The sequence below is a fragment of the Lycorma delicatula genome, chromosome 7 (assembly GCF_047948215.1).
Source record: "Lycorma delicatula isolate Av1 chromosome 7, ASM4794821v1, whole genome shotgun sequence".
In the NCBI taxonomy this organism is placed as follows: Eukaryota; Metazoa; Arthropoda; class Insecta; order Hemiptera; family Fulgoridae; genus Lycorma; species Lycorma delicatula.
The window spans coordinates 14,011,228-14,034,463 of record NC_134461.1 but is presented as its reverse complement, the minus strand read 5'-3'; the positions used below and the strand labels follow the sequence as shown (position 1 = coordinate 14,034,463).

At 30.1% G+C, this 23,236-nt stretch overlaps 1 protein-coding gene across 7 annotated transcripts in view; it reads left to right on the top strand.

The window, feature by feature from the left end:
• The window catches only part of LOC142327462 (polycystin family receptor for egg jelly-like), a 42,984-nt gene extending 20,564 nt beyond the window's left edge, over positions 1-22,420 (top strand). For 4 of the 7 annotated variants that reach the window (XM_075370559.1, XM_075370557.1, XM_075370560.1 and 1 more), the window contains exons 11-15: positions 2,831-2,913; positions 5,579-5,662; positions 12,736-12,948; positions 15,287-15,516; positions 19,389-22,419. In XM_075370559.1, the coding sequence (XP_075226674.1) occupies positions 2,831-2,913; positions 5,579-5,662; positions 12,736-12,948; positions 15,287-15,516; positions 19,389-20,360 (1,582 nt within the window). In that variant the 3' untranslated portion in view covers positions 20,361-22,419. Of the gene's footprint in view, positions 1-2,830; positions 2,914-5,578; positions 5,663-12,735; positions 12,949-15,286; positions 15,517-19,388 lie in introns of those variants that run through there. The other 3 variants (XM_075370555.1, XM_075370556.1, XM_075370561.1) reach the window with 3 other exon arrangements.
• The last annotated feature ends 816 nt before the right edge of the window (positions 22,421-23,236 follow it).

Sequence of the window (23,236 nt, the reverse complement as noted above, 5' to 3'; positions counted from 1 at the left end):
TTTAAATTTTCTAGCCTACCAACCTTTTTTAAACTTCTAACATTCCACGCTCCGACTCGTAGAATGTTATTTTTTAATTTTCTGTTGACCCCTTCCTTAGTAGTCCCCACCCGGAGATCCGAACGGGGGACTAGTTTACCTTCGGAATATTTTACCAAGGAAGGTGCCTCCATCATTGCTGTATGGAAATGCAGAGAGCCACATTTTCTTGGAAAAAAAGCAGCTGTAGTTTTCCATTGCTTTCAGCTGCGCAGTACTTAGAGGACTGAGTGATGTTGATATGGCCGTTTAAGTCTTCCTGACCTACACCGTTAACAACTACTGAAAGAATTGCTGCCCTCTTTCAGGAATCATTCCTTAGACTGGCTCTCAACAGATACCTCTAAGATCTGGTTGCACCTTCGGTCCAGCTGCTTTCTATTATTGAGCACTCAAGCTCACTCACCAACGGCAAGGTCTCATGATTCATAGAGGAGGTAATGGTGTAAAGCAAAACAATATTGTTTAGGTTTTGTTATAACATGATTTAATCGTCCATCGAGGAACTTATCTCACAAAATACAAAGAATTTCTCACAGTGAGAAATCAAATACTGGCATAACAGTAATAATTTTATAATAATACTATCCACAATGGAATTCTGGGAATAACTGTCCATATTATTAAGACTGTTATATCTATCTGAGAACTGCAATGCAATGTTCTATTCATTAATGGATTTAAATTCATTGGATAAATGTTTTATCCATTCAATGTATTTAATTGCAATCCACGGTAAGGTACGATTTTAACAATATGAGGTAGATAAAATAAATTGAATGTCTTTGTTAATATCTATTGTACTGTTAAGATCTAAAATTCCTTGGTAAAACATAAAGCTTCACTAGATAGCTTCATTTCATTATAGAGCTGAGTTTTGTTTATTTTGCCACACAATATACAGTAACATTTAAGTTAATAAAACAACCAATATTTAATGATTGATTATTGTGGGAAAAGGAAAGATGAAAGTTAACTTTTTTAGTAACACCAGATCCCTTGTGGACCTTCTAATAAAAGGAAAACTCGTGTTCTCTGTGAAATATTAACCTCCTTTTCCTTTTTTTATTTTTAATATTTCTCCTTATTTTTTAACTTTTATGGAAAACTTTCAATAACTTTTACATCAAATTTATTTTTAATTCATGTATTGCAAAAAAAAAGCAGGATACATTGTGATAGATATGTGTTTAATGGGCTCTAAATTTTTTGCTTCTGGAGCCATTCATAATTGGACGGCTGGGTGACACATTTGACTACCATGTGTAAAATGAATGATGATTGAAGTTGAAAATTAAACAAGCAATACTGAGAAGTTTCTTCCAATTAGTTGGAAAGATCTTGGCATGACAAAGAAAGATTTCATCTTTCGTTTTGATACATTTAAAAGTACTTTTTAATATCAGTATAATGTGATTTATCCAACCTATAAAATAATTGTCTTGTTTCACCTTTGACCTCATCATTTAAAGTTAATCCTCCTGGCTTGCCACTTGCCACTTCTCTTCAGATTTGGGAAGAGGAAGTAATTGCTGGGAGTGAAATATACTGCATGTGGAAGCATTTTGCATACAGCTTTGCAGAAAGTGTACTTTTTGCATTTGCAATCAGGCCATATGAGAATCTTTAGCCTGAAAATCACTTACTAGGTTAGTCCAATGAAGTGTTGTAATACTCTGTGGAGATGGTTCTGCATTTTCTCAGGTAGTTCATGAGCACCACACCACAAGAATCCTAAAAAATTGTAGCCTTGATATTTTGTGCAGATAGAACATTTTTTGTTTCATCTTGTGTGCGGTTTGCACACTGCCAAAAAAGTATATATAACAGAATATATTTTATAACATTTTGAACTTCAATTTTATACAAATCATCAGAAAATTCCAAAATTTGTTTGCTTTACTTGACTGCCACAAACAAACAACTAAATTCATATCTGAAACTTTTACTTTGTTTCATTTTAGTGTCAGGTCAAGAACTTTTCAAATATTTATTCTCATTTTAAGTGGAAAACATTTTAATGCTGATAAGTTCTAAAATTAGCAAAATTAAGCGTTAGCATTAAAAAATTTAAATTAGCATTAGCAAATTAAGTATTAAGCATTTAAAATAATATATATATTTTGTTAAAAAATCAGTTAATTTATGATATTAGTAAAACAATGATTTTTGCACTTTTCATAAGTGAAAATAAATATATATACAAATTAATGAAAACATTAATAATTTTTTAATTAAAAAAGGTTTCAAATTCCTGTTTCTTGATCTTCCATCAAATTCTACTGTAACAAAAACTATATCATAGGCTTTTGATGGAGTTTTAAAATTTATTAATAAATTTTATTGCAAATCATCATTGCAAGTCGCATATGCATCTTATAATTGTTGTACAGGTATATAGTTAAAACATTTCTTTCATTCCTGCCACCACCTCTGTTCTAGTCTCTTTAATTTCTTTTAGCCTCTTCTATACACACACTGCTGATTAAAACGGCCTATCCCTTTTCCTCCTTGCTAGCTCTTGAATATGATTACATATCACATTTCTGCATTTCATCCCTTGCATTGGCTTTTCATTTAACATTTCTTACTTCCATTGAAAATAAGATAAAGAAACATAAAATGGTTGTTATAAATTAGAGCATTTTCATTCCTCAATCTTGTCATTAAAATCATTCTTACTGAACTGTATACCCAAAAAAATTATATAAAAAAATATAAATATATGCTTAACAGCTTCTAAAAGGAAATTAATTATCTTTTAATACTTAATTTTAATTTTTTTTTTCAGGTTAATGAATTTTTTTCAGCATAGTATAATAAGCAAGCTTTATACAAAATATGATTACCGTGGAGGCTTGCTGGATCCTCAAGGTAAATTCATTATAAATGTACAATGCTAAAAATCATTGTACAGAGTGACACATGGGAGACGGATGGTTTTTAAATAAGCAATACTGTGTTAATTTTAATATTAGATTATGTTTATTGACACGAAATTAAAGCTCAATACCATGCCATTTGATTGTAATTATGTTCTCCTTATTTATGAAAACTAATGTCCATCAATCAAGTGATGTCCATCAATTTGAATGCGGTTCTCAAGTCTCTTCTGGAAATGCATAACATGGGCCAACATCTCTGAAGAAATTGTAGCAATTTCTTGAATTATGGAATTCTGTAACTCATCCAAATTGCGGGGTTTGTGGTTGTAGATAACTGCTTTTGAGGTACCCCCACAGAAAATAGTCGCAGACTGATAAGTTGAGAGATCTTTGAGGCCATGGAACATTGCCAAAACATGAGATGAAACGTGTGTTGAAGAACTGCCATTGATTCGCGTTAGCTGTGTGTGCTGTAGCGCTATCCTGCACCATTCTAACGTTTTTAAAGTGATTTTTCGTCTTTGCAGTTCTGGCCTGAAGAATGTTAGAAGCATGTGAGTGTATCGAGCCAAATTAACAGTGACATTAACATCAATACGGTCCGATAACGCCAAAAGATCAAACAGCGCACCAGACTGGCACTTGAAAGTGCATAGAACACTGGGTGAATGTTCAGGAGCGTAGTAATGCAGGTTTTGCTTGTTTACAGTCCTGTTCAGATGAAAATGAGCTTCATCACTCATCACTAACTTAACATTTTCATTCAATCCCAAAATAACTTGCATTCTGTAAGCAATGATATGGTGAGCAGCAAAATCTGTTGCTTTTAAGTATTGCAAATAAGAATTTTGTACGGGTGGAAACTTAATTCTTTACTTACAGATTGATTGCTAACTTACTAGCATGTCATCTAGCTGATCATCCTGAACTTTTGACTAGCGCTCCCTTTGCTGTGTTTTTTGGTGTTGTTAGACTGCGCCTCTGACCTTTATGCTTCTTATTCATAATGTTTTTGGTTGATCTTAAATGTTCACTCATCAGAGGATTGTGTTAAGACTCTGAACAGCCTCGAGTCGTATTACAGCTACACAGCTGTAATAGACTCACCACCTATAACAAAACTGTCGTATGCGAACATATCCGATGTTGCAAGTTCCACGGCTCCATTGTTACTGAAATGTCATCTTGTGAGGAGCAGAACTATCCCCACTACGACATTCTTCCACGACCATGCTCTCAGTAATACTCAGTAACTGTCCGTCCATCTTCTGTGTGTCACTCCGTATATCATCTCATGTGTATATCCTTTCTATACTGTGAAGTTGAGTTTATTATTTAACCCTCCCTATTAGGTATGTGATTAACCCTGATGAATCTGATACATGGCATCTGACAGGTATAAAAAACTGTGTATGATTTTCACTATTACATTATATTTACCTCAGCTGTGCTTCTATTCATCATGTATGTTAAAAAAAAATCATTATTCCAACATAAATCATTATTCCAACATATACAGATTATGAATTAATCTAACCATTCACCAATTAAAAGCTGTGTCATTCCAAACTAATTCCTACAAAAGAACATACACGGTCAAGAAAATGGAAAAAAACACCCAGGGCTTGGTAACTCTACCCCTGCCAAAGTTGAAGCAGATTTACTCTTGGTCAACCTTCTAACTTGGCTGCCAGGCCAAAACACATTGTTAAGAATCACTTCTCTAAGCCATAATTGTTAATTACAGAAGTGTACAAACCAAAAAGTTCATCTCAACTGACTTCTTCAGCTGCCATTGTGGGACCACCCTGGCAGTTAATCACCATATTGATTTCCAATTGGAAATTCAAGATTTGTATCACAATTCTGGGTTGCATTTTATCTTTCCTAGAAATATTTTAATCGAATTGAACATGTCTGATGGAAATTAAAAGGAGAAAGTAATAGAGAATGAATAAACACGGTTGTTTTAATTGAATTAATATGAATTAGATTTTAGATGTAGATCTAAAATTTTAGATTGTGTTTTGTGTTAGGTTAATGATCGTAACAATTTAATGTTTCGTCATAATTTTTGTAAAAGCTGGATTAGGAAGATTTCTAATAGAATGCAAGGTCTAATGACAAATTAAAAGTAAAAAAGTAGTGACAGTAAAAAAGTAAAGTTATTTAATTTTTTTGTGTAATAGAATATTAGAAATTAAAAATTACAAATATTAAATTTTATTTTTTAGAAAGAGGAAAAGAAAAAGAAGTCTTTATTAAGGATACTTCTCACTCTGGGTACATGATATTATGAGGATTATTTATTACAAATTATGCAAGTGCATAGGTTGAGTAATATTTAGAATAATTATTTAATTATTACTTCTATACAGATGCTTAATTACTACAGAATGTAAATTCACAGTAAACAGATGTGAAAAGTGTTGGGAAAAAATCTGGCATTTTTAATAATAGTTAGCAGTTTTTAATAACTGCCTAATCTTACATGTTCAAATTAGTTAATTGTGGCAGCCATTTCAGCTTATAAATTCTATTTGTTTTCTAGAACAAATTTCTTTATATTGGGGCATTTTTTACACGTAATGAACATATACACATGTTTATATATACTTAAAATATGTATGCTTTTCTGTTTGTTTTTAAAATAGTAAATGATAAAACTGGTTACCTGGATGGTTCTTATGTCTACAAGTTACTAGGTGTTCCGAGAATTCGTCAAAAACGAGTTTTAAGTATGAAACACTTATTTTCTGTAGTTTTAGTAAATAAATTCTATTAAAAAAATAATTAGTGCATAATGTTTATTACTATTATTGTTACTCATATTCACTTTTTTGAACTTGCTAGATGTTTATAATCTACTAGTTCTTAGGGCCTCGTATTGTTGATCAAATCATTTCTTTTGCCTTTTTAGATTTCTATCTTTAGCGCCTTATTTACTAATTTGCGAACATCCTTACCATACTAAGGAGTTTCTATTCTTTTACTATTCTATTAAAAAAGTTTATATTTTTTGTACTAGTAACATCATTAAAACCTTTGTGTCCCCATCTACCCTTCTTCTACAACTTGTAATGCCTATATTTTATTTTGATATATTGACAATTCCATTGATTCCAATCAGTTGTTGAAAACCAAGAACACCTTTTTTCCTATTAAACAGTTGAAGCCATCTTATTTCATTTAAATATAGTCATATTTTAAACACTTCATACTTTCTAAAAACTTCATTTAAACTTAAGCAAAGCATAAAAAAATTGAAGATAATATAGAGAATAAATTCAAATTAAAAAAACTTTAATTCTGGAATGAGGAAGAAAAAAAAGAAATCTCAACACTATCATATCTCATATGCAAATAACAAAATTATAATCCCAAATTTATAAATCCAGGATCTTCAGGCTGATGGAGAAAATTATGGCAGATAGAACATTGATAAAAAGAATTAGTTTACCAAAGGGAATTAGTCATCCAAAGACTGGAAATTTGTTAATTGAATGTATCTTGTGTGTCAGTTATTTTTGCAAAAACATTTGCTAACTCTCTCTGGAGTGGTATCGTCTTACCATTAAGGTCCTACATTCATTAATTTCTGGGTAAGATTAAAATTTTTCATACAATACATTTTCAAACCATATATAGCTTAAAAATTGGTAGATTAATTGTAAAAAATTGAATGTTGTTTTTTATGCATTAAATTTTTATATTACTTACTATACCAATTCTACAGTAAACAATCCATTGTAAATTGTATTTAAAAAACTCCCTGAAAATTATATCTGTCTGTATTAAAGTATTCTCTAAATATTTCCACTGATTTTTCATCGCTGTACTTTCCTATTTGATTGCACTCTATACTGCTTTTAAAATATTTTTTTTATTTTACTCTGAAGAACAGAGGTGGTAAACATGATTAGAGATTTTAACGGTCTCTAGTGTTGTATGTAGTGATCTTTGTTGTAACATGTACAGATACAGAATTAAAATTAGGAACTGAGCCATGGTAGCCGGTCAGCAGGTCAACATCAGTATTACAGCAGTCTGAATTTTAATTAGGAGTAGTCTTTAACTTGCATTATGGTTCACAAGCGTTCTGCCAGATTAATTGTCTGCAATAATTTGATTGTCAATGGATTTTACAAATGAGATGTCATTTTGTTCAAAATAAAATTCTTAATAAATTCTATAAGTAAAAATTTGATCGCTCAAATAATTACTAAGATATTGAAGATTAAAAATTAAGATGGCCAATATTTTAAAATTTTTGAAGATGTTTTCAAATTTTTATTTTGCAGAATAAGATATTAGTCCTTAGATTAACCAAATTAAGTAGGTTACCCATTTTAGTTGAAAATCACAAAATGGCATCCAGAAAGAAAATATAGCAAAATAGGACATGTCGATATGAATGTATTTGCTGTTTTTAGTGTCCTGAATCAGTACTTGAAGTTCAGGGAATACGTCCTGTAACACTGTATATATATATATATATATATATATATATATATATATATATATATATATAGCGTACAAATTATTATTTAAAGTGAAACATATTTTTATTTGTGACATAATATCATACTTAAAAATTGATTTTAAACATAAATATAAAACTTCATTATAAATATCTCTTGAAATAGTTTGGAAAATTATTGAAGAACCAAAGATATGGAACCTTAACCTTACGAGTTTGTGAGAATGATTTCCTAATTAAAATTTTTGTTGATTATTACAACTATTAAGTTTTTGGTTTTGAGTAATATCAAAATTTGATTTCATTAGTGAAATTTCATTGTTCAATTTAGTTTAGATTAAGAAATTGTTTTAATGACATTGAGAAAAATTCAATTTAATGAAAACTATCTATTTAGTGTAAATTTTATTTTTCGTATGAGGCTCATAGTCTACAGCAGAATTTAATGAAAATACAGAATGATCTGTATGTATTGTAAAGTAATGGGTCTAAAATAAAAGTGTTAACCAGGCACCATTTTTTACTTCTTCTCTGAAGGCATAAGATAGGAAGAGCTTATGCCATCCACCTCTAAAGCCATGTTATACTTAATTTCTTTTAATAGTAAACCGTGATCCATGCAGTCAGAATTCTTTGATAAACTGGTTATATTCAATAATTCATTCAAAATCATTAAGTACAGTTGTAGTCTTAGTGTCTGTAAAGCTAAATTTTTGTGGATATAGAATCTGAATGAACTTAAACCCCATTTTCTCAAATGTTTGATATAATAGGTGAAAGTAAAATAGCTGAAAATTTTTTTCACCTGAATATAGCGAGATATTAAATTTATACCTTTTGAAAAGTATATATGAAGGGGTGGCTGAAATGTAATGTAGAGTCTCTCATAATTCACAAATCAAAAGAGATAGTTCACAAATTTATTTATTTCATGGCATAAAAGTAATTTTATTTCCTACAAAATAAATACATGTAATTACTACTTACAGCTACGTATTTCTCCCGAGGGTGAACTCTCACCACATTCTTACAATTCATCATCCATGTGAAATGAATAGCCTTAATGTCACTCTTTATTGTGGAAAGAAGTGAAAATTACAGGGTGAGAAAGCTAGTGGGTATGGAGGGTGTGGAATAGGTTCAAATTTCAACTTGACAAAATCCTTGGTTACTGCGCGTGGATTTTGTGTGATCTAGCATTATTCATTATTGTCTCTATGGACTGTCAAACATGACACAGACCTCTTCTAAGGTGCTTTAAAAACATCAAAAGGAAGGAAAGTAGGTAGGTGGGTGTTTCCACCTACTGTTTGATAACTTACTGTTTCTGTTGGGTGTTTGGCCTGACGAGGCCAGGCTTATTACTATGAGATGCAAAAAGTCAGAGAGTGACAGACGACTCCTGTTAAAGCCAATCAGTGCTAGGAACAGGTGGGGTGGTGTGGCGACCAGAACGTCACTTGGCGGATGTCTTCCCCTATGGGGTTGGGAGATTTGGTACTTATCAGCAGTCTTAGAAAAAGGTCGACCACTGCTAGGTTCATCCTCTATATTGCTTTATAAGCTGTTGATGCTCAAAATTTCATTGTTCATCTACTTACCTTCAGTCAACAGTTTCATCATTATAAACAACTTTTAAATGATTAGAATGTCACTCACTACTGTCCACTTTTTCTGCTGTTAAGTCGCTGCATATAATGTTGTTTACAGATTTCGTTCGGTGTAGATTACATTTCAGCCAGTCCCAATATTTGAGATTTTTGGTGCAATAACCCCACTTAAAGAAGATATAACAGATATTATTTAATTTATGGTATCATATAAATAATAAAGAAGTGCACTTGATCATATTTTTGAGTGGGGGAGTAAATTGCCACATTTATTGAATTAAAAATGTATTGCTTCTAGTGTTAATACTGTGGCTAGGTAATGTACACTTGTTTATAAAGTAATTTTATTAGCAGTGAGCTTCTCTTTTATGCGATATCTTTTATTTTTATTTTATTAATTAGAGAAATTTTTGTTTTAGCTATAGAGAAACTGGGATAAGACAAAGCGTAAGGTGCAATCGGTAGTTTTATAATTTATACTTACTGTATTGTTATTCTAAGAACCCTTGCATTTATAAAAACAGATTACGGCATGATCAGTTGTCACTGGATATACTGAAATAAAAAATAGCTGTACTTTTCATAAAACCATATGGTTAGATAAATATTTTCATATTAATGGGAAAAGCTGTTAAAAGAAATGGAGAAATATCTTGACACTTGTAACAAGCCATCCAAACTTAAAATTAATTCCAGGCACAGCACTGACTACAAAATGCTTAAAAAAACCACAAGATGATACAGAAAGTGAACCGGAATGTCAAGATATATTTCAGCCTCAAGCTTGTTCAGTACTAGGCATTTCCCCTGTTAAGGTTAAAAAATGGGTGGGGGTGTGGTTGTGTCGCACACAGAAATGTAAAACTCATGTTATCTACTCTAAAAATGAAATTTGATTATAAAATTCTCCTTTCATGAGAAACTTTCATGCTGTTGCAGTGTGAAAAATGTCCAGGCACTAAGGAAGCGCTCAGATTACTGCAAGAGAGTGGGGATGATTTTGATTCTGAAATTATCCTCAAACAGTAGGATTCTGTTGACTTGTGAACTACTACTCAAATTCTTCAATTTCAAGAGTACTCGGATAAACTTACTGAAAATTTAAATCTAAAAACACATCATTTTGTTGAAAAGAAACAAGCTAATTTCCTCAGCATTAAAATGGAAAATTTGTTGGAGGATGAATGTATATGGTTATGGGGGAACTTCTCTCAAAATTTTCCTTTTGTGATACAGGATGAAGTCCAGTCATATCACTGGTCAAAAACTTATGCCACAGTACATTCATTTCTCATATTTTTTAAGTAGCTCTAAGTTAAAGCTACTGTGTGTTTAGCGAGTACAATCAACAATCAAATTGTTACACCTTCTGAAATGAACAATTACTGCAAAGACAATATTAAAAATATAACTGTTATTCTGCTCTGAAGAATACCTCAGTTCTCGTTATTATGTAATCATAAGAATACCAGAAATAAGAACCTTTCATAGTTATGTTCCAACAAGTCAGATATGCATTCTGAAAGTCCGGGTGACCTCTGAATCAGAAACATTTAAGTTAGTATAAATACACAAGGACATTAGTATTTCTGATTGCTTTATTGGTTTACCAAAACCAAAATGTAAAAATTATGTCTACTGCGTATACGATGGCAAGTGCCGGTTAGGTGAAGTCATTGAATTCAAAATGTATGAAAGTGAAGAGGAATATCAAATACAGTTTTTCTATTCGCAGGGTCTTGGTACTTCATTCAAGAAATCATTGACACGCCTTCAGAGCTGTTTCTATCAACTACTGGAAGAGGACACATTACACGAAATATGAATGAGGATTTATCAGTTCAAGTTTGTTATCAGAAAGTGCAAAATTTATTCATAACTTCCATTTAGCAGGAGTAAAATGAGGGAAAAGTAAATTGAACAGCTTTTTAATATATTTGAATTGTTTATAATTTTGTAATTAATTATTATTCTGTAATTGACTGTTTATAATTTTGTAATTGATTAATTATCAATTTATTCATTCTAATGAATTTAGTTGTAATCTGAAAAAAATACTAACATCATCAGTATTTTGGATACATTGTTTACAGTTAGAAGGATCAGCGTTTTTAGCGATTTTGTTGGCTTCATTACTCGTCAACCCCATTGAGTAACAAAATAAATTTTATATGGTTTTAAGTATGTAAAGAGTACTTACTGCTGCAAACATTTCAGATTTTTGCCACTTGTCCCACATGTGGTTTTTGGGCCCCAAATATGAGACATTTTCAAAATCGTACAATTTGGCAGCCATTTTTTTAATGAAGGACACAGCCAGTTTTTTTATAAGTACTACTAGTACCTACCTAAGAGTTAAGGTAAAAAACAGGTCTGTTAAGCCCTTCATTATTTATTTTGGGCCCAACATTTTTAAAACAATTTGTAAACTTAAAACTTCAGTAAATATTACAAGATTTTGTTAAAATTTTGGGTACACTAAGATAAATTTCCATCTTTGCTCTTTACAAAAAGCGCTTTTTGACCTCTGTACAATGTAAAATAAGAATATTACAGCTCATGGAAAAGTGATGACAATGGCCTTTTTTACCTGTTTGTGAGTTAGAAATTGGTATATTACTCAAGAAAAAAAATTTGTAAAATAAAAAAAATATTTTTTGGTCACTACAAGGTGGCATCTCATACCAAATATCATCAAAATAAAAAATAGCGATAAACTGATAATTTGTTGAATTAAAATGGAATACTCTATCATTATTATTAGTATTTATTTATTATTATTAATACAACGGATCAACGGTTCTCAAAACTACTCAAAGTATTTTTTCATGAATTTCCTTTTCCCTTAATCATACATGTACGAACAATTTTATTAATGGCTGCAATTATAAAAGGATTGCTGTACTTTCCTCCCATCAGTTAAATACACAAAATGTTGTAAGAAAATCGCTGGGTAGGAAGCTTTTAAGAATAGAAAATTGTAGAAAAGAAACTATGCTCAAATTGTGGTTTAGATGCAGTGTGTATTTCACAGCACAATTAAAAAGGAGCATTTATTTTAGATGAGCTATCAATACGAACTACTGCCAATGAAATATTCAAAAAGCTGAATTGATTCCGTTGCAGAAAATTGACTGGACTAGAAGTAGTGTAAAAATAAAATAGTGTAAACTAGAGTTGCAAAAATAAAATCTCTTGTAGAAAATTGTATCCTCACTAATTTACAGAGAAGCTTTAGCAGTAAAACAGATTGAAACATGTTGAACAATTTAAACATGTTGTCCTGAAGGCTGCGAGGAGGCAAATTGTATTAAATCTACGGTATGATTTATTGCGTAGCAGCCATATTCAGAAAAGGAAGAACGTTAAGAAAGTTATTTGAGCTACATTCAGAGGTGCAGTTTTTTTATAATTATTTATAAAATAAATAATATATTGATTTATAGAAGATGACAAAGGCATTTATCAAAAAAATACAAATGATACGGTTTTGAATGAAAATTTGCAATCTTATGCAAATTTGGAAAATGTTGGCAGTACGCAAAATTTTAAAGTGAAAGATAACCTCATTAATAATGAGATTAACGCCATTGCATATTGTTCGCTGACCTGAACACAATTTGTTGGTTTTGACAAACACATATTTTATGTGTTTGATTATAAGTTGTACTCTGTATTTCCATTATGTTGATTTATAATTTTTTTCAAAACTGTTTTTCAGGAGGTACATGTTTATTTCCTTCATCAGTAAATGTGTCCAAACTGTTAGGCTATGTATGTAATGATCAACTTGAAAATTCTGAAGACACTACAAATTACTCTGCAGGGTGGAAAGCTCTGACTCCTGAAAGCATAGCTAAGGTAAAAAAAGATAAAGGATATGAAAATTGGTTTTACATGACTGCAGCTGAAACAAACACAATTGGAATGTTTGGTACTTTTTTTTTCACATATATCATCAAGTAAATTTTTCTTTATTTGATCCTTTTGCCTATTATCATTGGTTGATCACACTATAAAACTAATATTTTTTTTTTAAAGTATATCTTTTGTAATTTTTAATTGTATTTCCCAACATTAATTTTCTTTTAAAAATATAAAAATTCAAATTCAAATTGCACATTATTTTTGTAAACAAGGGGAGATCTAATATAACGGTAAGTTATTATTAATGAATTATAATTCACAATTCATTGAAGAAGTCTTTCTCTTCCTTAATCTGTGATAAAAAACACGTCAACAGAAGGTACACAGAAATGTTGCGCAAAAAATTTACAAATGAAGAGGGAGGCTGCTTCATCACAGGTATGTGTAAAACAGGATGAGATTAGTATCCTCAGAGTAATAATTTATTCAGAGAGTATTGAGAGTCCTTCTGTCGTTTCTGAAAAGTGAAAACCACAGAAATAAAATGCTCTTGAAATAATTGTCTGAAATAGTAAATATTGATCGCATATTTTGATAAGGCCTATGTCAGCTTTTGAAGAAGCAACATACAATATGGTGAGTAGTGCTGCTGCTAATCATGTCTAATTTTTTTGCATTCAGAACCTCATAAACCTTCCATTTAAGAGTGTAAGTATACTCATAAAGGTACTCCTTTAAGAATATTCCTTTATCTACCATTAAGAGTATACTCTTAAGTAGACAGTAAACTCTTAGAATTCTTGACGAGTCCAAGAACTCCCCTTAATCCCTACTATCAACTCAAATTACTATTACAAAATGCGTTAAATCACTAACAAAATGTTTTCTGTATGTGAACAATTTTACTGCTGGAGGCCAAATCCAGTATGTGGAAGCATTTTGAACCGGTAGATTATGGAGTTTTGCAGCAATAACAACCTGAGGCACATTTATCTGTACACACGTTATTGAAGTGAAATAGCACTTAATTTTTGGCCAAGTGTAGATATTTAGTCTGACCAGCCAATAGATATAGAAATTATAAAGGAAATAAGCTCAGTGATCTTGAAAGATGTTTTTCTGAAACATTTTATGGGACTATAAAATAAGAATTCATAAAATTTTGTGTGGATTAAAAAGTAAAAGAGGTGGTAGTATTTGCGAGGCCAGTTTGAGTCATTTTCAGATTAGAGGGTTTCTAGGGTTCTTCTCCCAGATTCTTTCATAACAAAAATAATTCATATTTACATGCAATGTCAATATAATTTACTGAAGATGTGATGTGCACCACCTTTGTTTTGTTCATTTTTATCATTTTGTGGTAGGGATAAAGATTTCCAGTAGAAATTCTAATTAAATTTTATCCTCTTGATAAACTTTAAATGGTTTCATAAGTCATCTTTAATGACTAGAGAGAGTAAAATACTTAACAGCTAATTGCTCAGTTTTGTTTAGATAATAATCTGTACATAATAATAATAATGCATGAAGATAAAATCTGAAATGAATGGATAAAAGAAAATCTTCAGTGTAACATTACAGAATCAGACTACACAATTAAGTTCCTATTAATTAACTAAAAAAAAATTATTTTTGCACGAATATAGATAGAAGTTGACCTATACGCGCGGGGCTGTCTTAGATTTGAATTCAATGTTATGTTTGGGATTATGATATGATTGGGATTTAATTAGTATTGCTTAAAAATTCATTAAAAAAGTGAAATTGTTTGGCAAAAGAAAAACTGTTTGAAAATATTTAATTTATTAAAAATGTTACATAAGCATAATAATAATGCCCTCTTTTGTAAGCAGAAGTACCGTGTTCAATTTTACAAAAAACGTTTTGTTATCTGATTCGATAGAGGTGGATGTAATTCTTATTGAGAATAAATTGTTAATAATTTTAGCAAAGACACTGCGCATTGATGATTAATTCAAGGATAACATTTTTAATTTTTAAAAAAATTGATTAAAATTTTTAAACAACTGATTACTATTAATATTGAAGGTATATATGTTTGCCTTAATTATTCTCCAATTCTCTTAATTGTTTTATGTAATTAAGTGTGAAAATGCAAACAAAATTTTACCCGGTATATTTTTTATTAGCAAATAAACGAACTTTTTTTTTTTTTCACTGAAAATACAGGGTTATCTATTTTTGTGAAAATATATTTTATCTATTAATTATTTATATTAATTTTTCATTTACTATTTCTTTGTATACATTAAAATGTTTTTTTTTAAATTGTAATTTTTTATGAACTAACGATCAGACCACCAAATGCATTACATATTAATTATTACAAGAAATCAAATAAATTACAAAACAATATTTTTAATTAAGATTCTCATTACTTTTAGGAAAATCTGGCAAACACTATGACGGTGGAGGCTATATCGCATTGCTAAGTAATAATGAAGAAGAATCAGCCTTGAAAATAAACAAACTCAGATCTGAAAGTTGGTTAGATGAATTAACAAGAGTAGTTTTTTTCGAGTTAGTTCTGTATAATGTTAACACAAATACATTTTCTGCAGTTGTTTTTATGGCTGAGAATTTTGCAACAGGAACGTATATTACAAAAATTGAGGTAAATCTATAGATTGTCTAAAAATAACTGTTTAGCAAACTCTGTAAAATGTGGTGATGTTTACCCACAAGAGATGTGTGTAATTATTGAAATTGTCACCGAATGGCTTCGACAGTATGTGGCACCTTAAAACCTTATGGTAGCCGAGAAGGGCTGTTTGAGGTTTCTGGAGTGGTGGCTCTGAAAAGTGCCTTTTTTGCGTTAGTTATGAGAAGAGCTGTTGGGTTCAGAAGCTAGTCTCCGGTGAAATCGACCTGACTGTAATCGGGGAATTGTGGCTCGTCCATTGAAATCGGACCGGGCTTCCCCTCAGCTGAGTTGGGGTACTCACTACAGCGTGGGAGTGGTGGCCCCCAGTGTCCTGCAGGTCGGGTCGGCGTTGGTTGTCTTTTGCCGAGGCGGTTCTCCCTGAGAGATTCCACGCTGGGCCAGCTCCTCCTGCTGAGTCCGTCGGCCATGGCGAGCTGGAGCGGGAAAGTAGGGCAGCGCTCAGCCGGTAACGCCAGGCTAGGCTGCTGCTCCGGCAGCAATGTTGGCATCCGCCAGGAGGTACCACGTTGAGGCGGCCAGTTTTGCAATAATCTTTGTTTTAACTACTCCCATTTAATAGTATTTTTTATGCTACTCTCCTGTGACCGGGATACAAACATTTAAAACAAAAGTTATCTTCCTACAGTTGCTTTCTATGTTATTTTTTATTTTCTCTAATTTTTATGTAAAATATGTTAATCAAATAATTATATTTTTTTAATATGTATAATCAAAATAATCCTTTTTATATAATCAAAATAATTAAGCTTGTTAAAAATTGAAATTTTCTAGAATAAATGATTAGTTAGTTAAATTGGATCAGTAGTATATTTATAAATAAATACATGGAAATTAAAAAAAAAAGTCAAATTATTAAAATAAATTAATAGTTTATTTGTTCACTCCTCAGCTCCAAATGTGCCTTGGTCTCTTCATTCATTTAGTCCAAGCTACCACCTACATCCAACATTATCATCCATTAAGTTTTAACATTTTTTTTTATTTGATCCATCCTGTCCTACAAAGGTTAATGGTTTTTGATAATGGTTACATAACCGTTATTTTACAGAGTGTTATGTTAACACCACACCCGACTTCAAAACCAGAGGACCTTTTTTTATCTTATGAAATCATAAGAAATGCAATGTACTGACTTTTATTTATTTAATACCAGATTACATGGTAACACGGTACAGTTACATTGTGAAACAATGTAACTGTACTCAACAGTACTCCTCAGAGATACCAAGGCATCTGTACATAGTCCCACCACACATATACAAAAAAAATAGAAACGAAAAACTTTTCTTTAATAAAATAAAAATATATAAAATAACAATATCTGAATTAGTATTTGTGATGTATAGCCTTCATTCAAGTTCATTCATTTACAGTTTTTCCAATATTTTTATTTAATTTTTTTAAGAATGTTTACAAGATTTTTATATATAGTTCTTGTTTATTAGCTGACCCTCCTACATGCAATTATACCATAACCAACAATACTGTAATAAATTCAATGTATAATAATAAATAAATTTTGAACTTTAGAAGATCGCTTAGTCTTGATGATGTAAAAACTACAAATTTTATTTGAAATTTCACAATCTCATCTTAAATGTTGATCAATGGTAATACCTAAATCATTTGTATGCAACATTTTCTTTGAATAAATTCATTATTGTTATTAAAATCAATAGATGTACATAATGATTGCCAAAAAATAAACAACTGTCTTGCTTACATTTAGAGCTAACTTATTGGAATCTAACAATCATTTTATTCAGAAAGTTGTTTTTCCAATCTTCTAACAAAGTATTTCCATAACATGTAACTCTGTCATCAGCATAAGATAATATTTTACAATCATAATTTTGTAGTTCAAATATGTCATTGATATAAATAATCGCCCAAGAATGATTCCCTGAGGAACACCAGTATTCATATCTTGTAGTTTGCTTTTAATTCCATTATTATTATATCTTAGTTTTTTATATATTATGTAAAAATTAAAAAGAAAGGGACTGTAGGAAATTTTGATTCAGATGTTCATTCATAGATCTGACAGAAGGACAAGCATAAAAAAATTCTACGAAATCAGGAGGAGTAAAAACACAAATTTTCCATGGTTTTTTCCCTTAGCTGAAAAGTTCTCTCTTTAAGGTGTTGAAATTTTACCTTTTCACCATCTTCCATTCAGCTACATAATGACTACACACGGGCACTGCTCACATAGTCTAGTCAAGTACTCATTAAAGTAGTTTTTGCTGACAATTAACAGAAACAGTAGGTATTAACTAGCATTTAATAGTAGAACCTTTGACATTATTGTCCCCACTACCAGCTTTGACAGCATTTTACTGTATTATTAAGTATTTAGTACTACTGTAAATTAAATTAAATTTATTGTTGAGCGGGTTTCTTTAATTTTTCACCGTATTTCAAGTAAATCTTTATTAGTGAGGGTGTTTTAGTGAGCACCCTCACAACCTTTCCTTTGCTTTCATGATTTTTGTTGTAAGACCAATGTGGACACAGTGTTGTGAAAGCCAGATAATCTTAGTCATATTACATGACTTTAAAACAAAAGCTGTTAACTTTATAATTTATTACAGTAAACATATTCATACAGAATGTCTGGAGAACTTGATCTGGATAATAATCCGGTCTCATTGTCAAGAACCTTTTCATTATTACTGGAGTTCAGCAGCTGATAAATTTATGCCAAGGTAAATCCTGCCTGTCATATTTAAACATTATAACTGCAGTGTAGATACTCATTGTAAATAAAGCTCTCGGATATGGTGGTACTTTACATGACTTTACTACTTACTATGTATTCTGTAATCTAAAAAATCCAAATAAGTCAATCATAACATAGAGAAACCAAGTGATTAATTCTTATAAGTGTTGTATAATAATAATTTAACATTAACTTATCATACTTTCTTACTGGTGGATCTTCTGTTAACATATGTCGGTGTTAACAAAGATTCAGGACTGTATTTTCAAATAGAATAGTTGTTGATACAAGTAAAGTTACAATTATGTCAATCAGGTTAATTAGGTAATGGGGTTAATTAGGTTAAATTTCTGTTATTTATGTTACTAGGTTAATTTTTATTAATGCTACCAAATTAATAAAAAAACTGAAGGGTATCATGATTTTAGAATTTCTAAATCTTGCTCGTAACATGATAAACCACAGGAATTGTCCTTTCTTAAAAATTAGATATCCTCTCTTAAATAGACAAACAAGTTTGTTTATTTATCATCTCCAGTTGCATTCATCAAATTTTTGCTTGTGTGAGTCTAAACAGTTTCATATTACAAAATAAATATTTTTCATACTTTAAATAATTTTTAAGGCACAGCTTTCTCTTGTTCTGTAGAAAATAATTTAAGTAAATATGTTGAAAAAATCAAAAGATTAATTTCCATTTCTGCTGTGATAAAAATTAAGAATTTCTTTTGTATATTTTAATCTTTTATATTTACTGTTTTATAGCAACTTCACTTGGTGGAAATTTTATACTATGTAAAAAAAAAAAAAACTGTTAAAAGATTTGCTTGACCTACTTGGCACATGCTCTTAAGCATTTCTCAGTCTTTGATCAAGAAGATTTCACATAACAAACCCCAGTCACGCTTTGTATTTTTCATATTCCATAGAATTTCTATACCATTTTCCTACTTATGTTGGTGACTTAATCATAAAAAAGGAATTCAAATTAAAAAAATAATATTGAAAATCAAATTAATTTATAAAATATAGTATTTATAAAATAGTTCTTAAATGAAAGCAACTTTCAGTAATGGATTCATGTTTTTATATGTTACAGATACGTTCATTAATTTTTCATCTGTACAATATGAGTCTCTGGGGTGTATCTGCATGTTTTTTAATAATCATATTATTAATTATATTTATTGCACGTACCATGTATTTATTACAATTATATGGGTTAAAGAATTTTTTCCGAAGAGTTTCAAATGTACTAAGTTTAATAGCATGTTTTCTAGGTTCTACTGCTGTACTATTAACTCTTATACATTTGAAATTTGATATATTTTTGAATGAGGCGTTAAGTAAATATTTATCATCTCCCATATTTTTAAATCTTTATAAACAAATGGTTCGTGAATACTTGGTGACAGTGCTTATCGCTCTGTTTACATCGACTGTTTTTATCAGATTAATATTTTTTTGGTTTCTTTCTCCTACATTTGATTTATTAAGTCAAACAGTACATTATATTATAGGAGTTATTTTAACTATTCTAGTTGTCTTTTTCTGTTTTTGCATAATTCTTCATCATTATTTACCCAATTTGATACAAAATCCTGTATTTCAATCCTATTCTTCAGCATTAACGAATAACTACAGTTTACGCCAGCTAACTAAAAATCTTATGAGTCCTGAAAATATCATTTTGCAAATCGCATTGTGTATTATTGCTGCCGTAAGTTTTTTTTTAACTCGCTTATTAGTTATGTTTTACTATACTATTGCAAGGTATAATCGCACCACTAATCTTTTTCATGAAGTAAATAAAAGGTCTTTAGCAAGTGTTGTTTTTGATGAGAAATGTAAAAAGGCAATGTTTGACAAAGATAATTTAGGTGATCCAGCTGCTCTTGGCAAACGTGGTAGCTCAACTGGTCATGGTGGCCAGAGTTCTAGAAAAGATGATGTTTCTTCAGAAGAACAAAGTTTTAGAAAAGGAGTTTCAACTGTTTTAGATGAACAAAGAATTAGAAAAATGAAGCTTATTACAATTAAAGCTTTGCTTGATGCAAAAAAAAATAAATGATTTTCTTTATCTATTGAATTTTAATTAACAGATTTCAATTTATTAATAATTGAATTTAATTTTTATTTATTAAAATACCATTTATTAGAAAATTTATTAAATAGAAAGTAGCTTTATGAATATTTGAAATGTACCTGGATAAGAAAATTTATATAGACTATCATAGTTAGATTTACACAAGATTGAAAAATACTATAACAAAAGTGTTGAAATATAAAAAGGAACGCAATTGAGTGGTGGGGGGGGGGGGGTAAAACTATTCTTCAATGTAATCCATTATATTGTGTGGATATCATTCCATCCTTTCACAGTATAGACTTCATTCAAGCTGAATTTCTCCCTGCCTCCTAAAAATTTTAATTTTCCCAAGCAGATAAACAAATATGATCTATTATATAGAAGATAGGGCAGCTGTTATATTATTTCTGTAGTTGACAAACATTTTCTAAAAGGAAACAAATAGAAGACTCCTTTTGTTGTTGAGTCTATTTCTTCTACTCAAATCTCAAAGGAAAATATATCCTTTGTCATCAGAAAGAAAGTGAATTCTGGTCAACATTAACATTTACTTCTAATGATTTTTGATAGAATTAATCATTATGATTAATTACAGGGTTGTCGTATATCTACAAGTTAATAAATGATATATATATATTTGTTATATTTTCACTTTACCTTCTAATATCATAGCATAATACAGAGCAGTGATTTTTGTTTTGTGAGAAAGTTGACGTAGTTTCCCATATAAAGCTAAAGAGAAGGTCACCATTATTTTATAATAGGTAAAAATTGAAGTTTTTATTTTATGTGGATAAAAGCTTCATCACAATACTCAATTTCCAGGTTATGACTGGAGAGTGAATTTAAATTTATTGTAAATTAATTGAGGGAATCTTTTTCACATTGCTGGAAAAATTGTGACCAATCTTCTTAATTTGTATTATGCCAAAATAAGGGAAGGTGCTCAACTACCACTTGCTTTGTAAAATATGAGATAATCTTACAAATAATTCTATATTGCAATAGTAATTCACCAATACTAATTGTTTCAACTTCAGTTTGTCATTGACTCAGATTCTTGGTCAAAAAGCATTTGATGATACATTTTCACTTCCCTTCTGAAATTTGTCCCTTCATTCATTTCAAACTGATTTTTAAAATAATCTAGATTAATAGAATAATCCTTAATAACATTAAACATTTAATTATACTTTTCTGAACAACAATTATGATGTGTTCTTTGTCCTCAGTCATTTCGATTACATACTGGAAGGAAGGGAAAGAAAGTGTTGCGAACAATACTGATAAGTTATGATGACAAGTTATAAATCATGCCAGTATTATTCTACTAAGTAAGTTGTATTCATTTTGTGAGCTAATTGTGAAAATTCCTGATTATATTTCAACCTTTTCTGTTGGATAAGGAAGTTTAAAAAATAAGGTGCAGTTTTTCTTCAAAAAAAAATACATATTTTTCTCTTTTTATTGTACGCATCCTAGAAATATAAAGTGTATGTAAGATGTATGTAGCATAAACCAAAAGTAGGTACTTTTGTTATAAAACTTAAGTCAGAATATCAGCTTAAATAAATACCGGTTTAAATAAAGAGTAGATAACAAAATTTTTAACTTTCTAACTTAATACCATTTGCTTATTAAAGGCTGATCATTTATACAAATCATACAGTGCAGATTCAGAACTAGAATGGAGGTTGATAAAGAACTCCTGAATTCTTATTTTATTTTTTTTTATTAACTTCCAAAATTGTGAGATTTATTCATGTGTAAATTCAAAAATAAATTGGTTTGAGCATTGCTTTCATAGCATGGCAATTTTTTTTTTTGAATTTTAAATGTTCAGTAAACAGGAGTACTTTAAAAGAAATGTTAATCTAATTAAAAGACCATGATAAAAATCTGTTTATAGATGATAGTAAAAGATAATTAGATGAAAAAAAAAAAAAAAATTAAAATAAAAAAATTTGCTAATGTTTATTTTTTGTTCAGTAAATTAAGTTTCTTTCAATAAATATAATTTATAAAGCTTACACATTTTGTTTTTGTGTAGTATTGGTTAAATGATGCTATGCTATTTTCTACTGCATTAATAACTTTAGTAAATAAGTAATCAGTCAATATATAAATATATTTATTTTGATGATTCTTTTTTCTTCAGTTTTGTACTTATTTATGTGTTTGATACACAGAAAATTTGTTGATTGTACTCAACAAACATTTATTTATTTACTATTGCTTGAAGTGTTAACTAATAAAAGTTTTTACTATTTATGAGGCAATGTCATATAATATAACCACTGGTTCCCATGGTAAATTAACCATTGTGAAAAGTGGTTTCCAACCTATGCTATACTGAGCACTTCCCAGGGTCTCCTTGACTACTCCAGGAAAATAAAATAAATAATTGGATGAAATTACAATTAAGAAAAAAAATAGAATCAAACTAAATAAAAATCTGTTGCAATGCAAAATGGTTTGATGTATTGAATTTTTGTGTACGGCCAACTTTTGACAATAACATGTGTGACTCGCTTTCTAAATATTTTTCTAGAACACATTTTTTGAAAAATTTATATTTCATCACAGTATTGGTGTTGTCTTGAAGCGATTGAGAAATAAATTAAGGATTTGTATTTTAGGATTTTAGAAAATCTGAAGTTGTATGTAATAGTTTGAGCGAGTCAAAAGTATGGAAACTCCTCAACAACTTTAAAACTATTCAAGATAGAATACTGTAACTTTTAGGATAAGGTATTGGCCAACTACTTTATCTTCTGACAAGAAATAGAATTTCAACCCCTTCTTCGGGACTGGCTCAGTAGTTATAACTCAAATATTTTAAATGGTAACACCCTTTG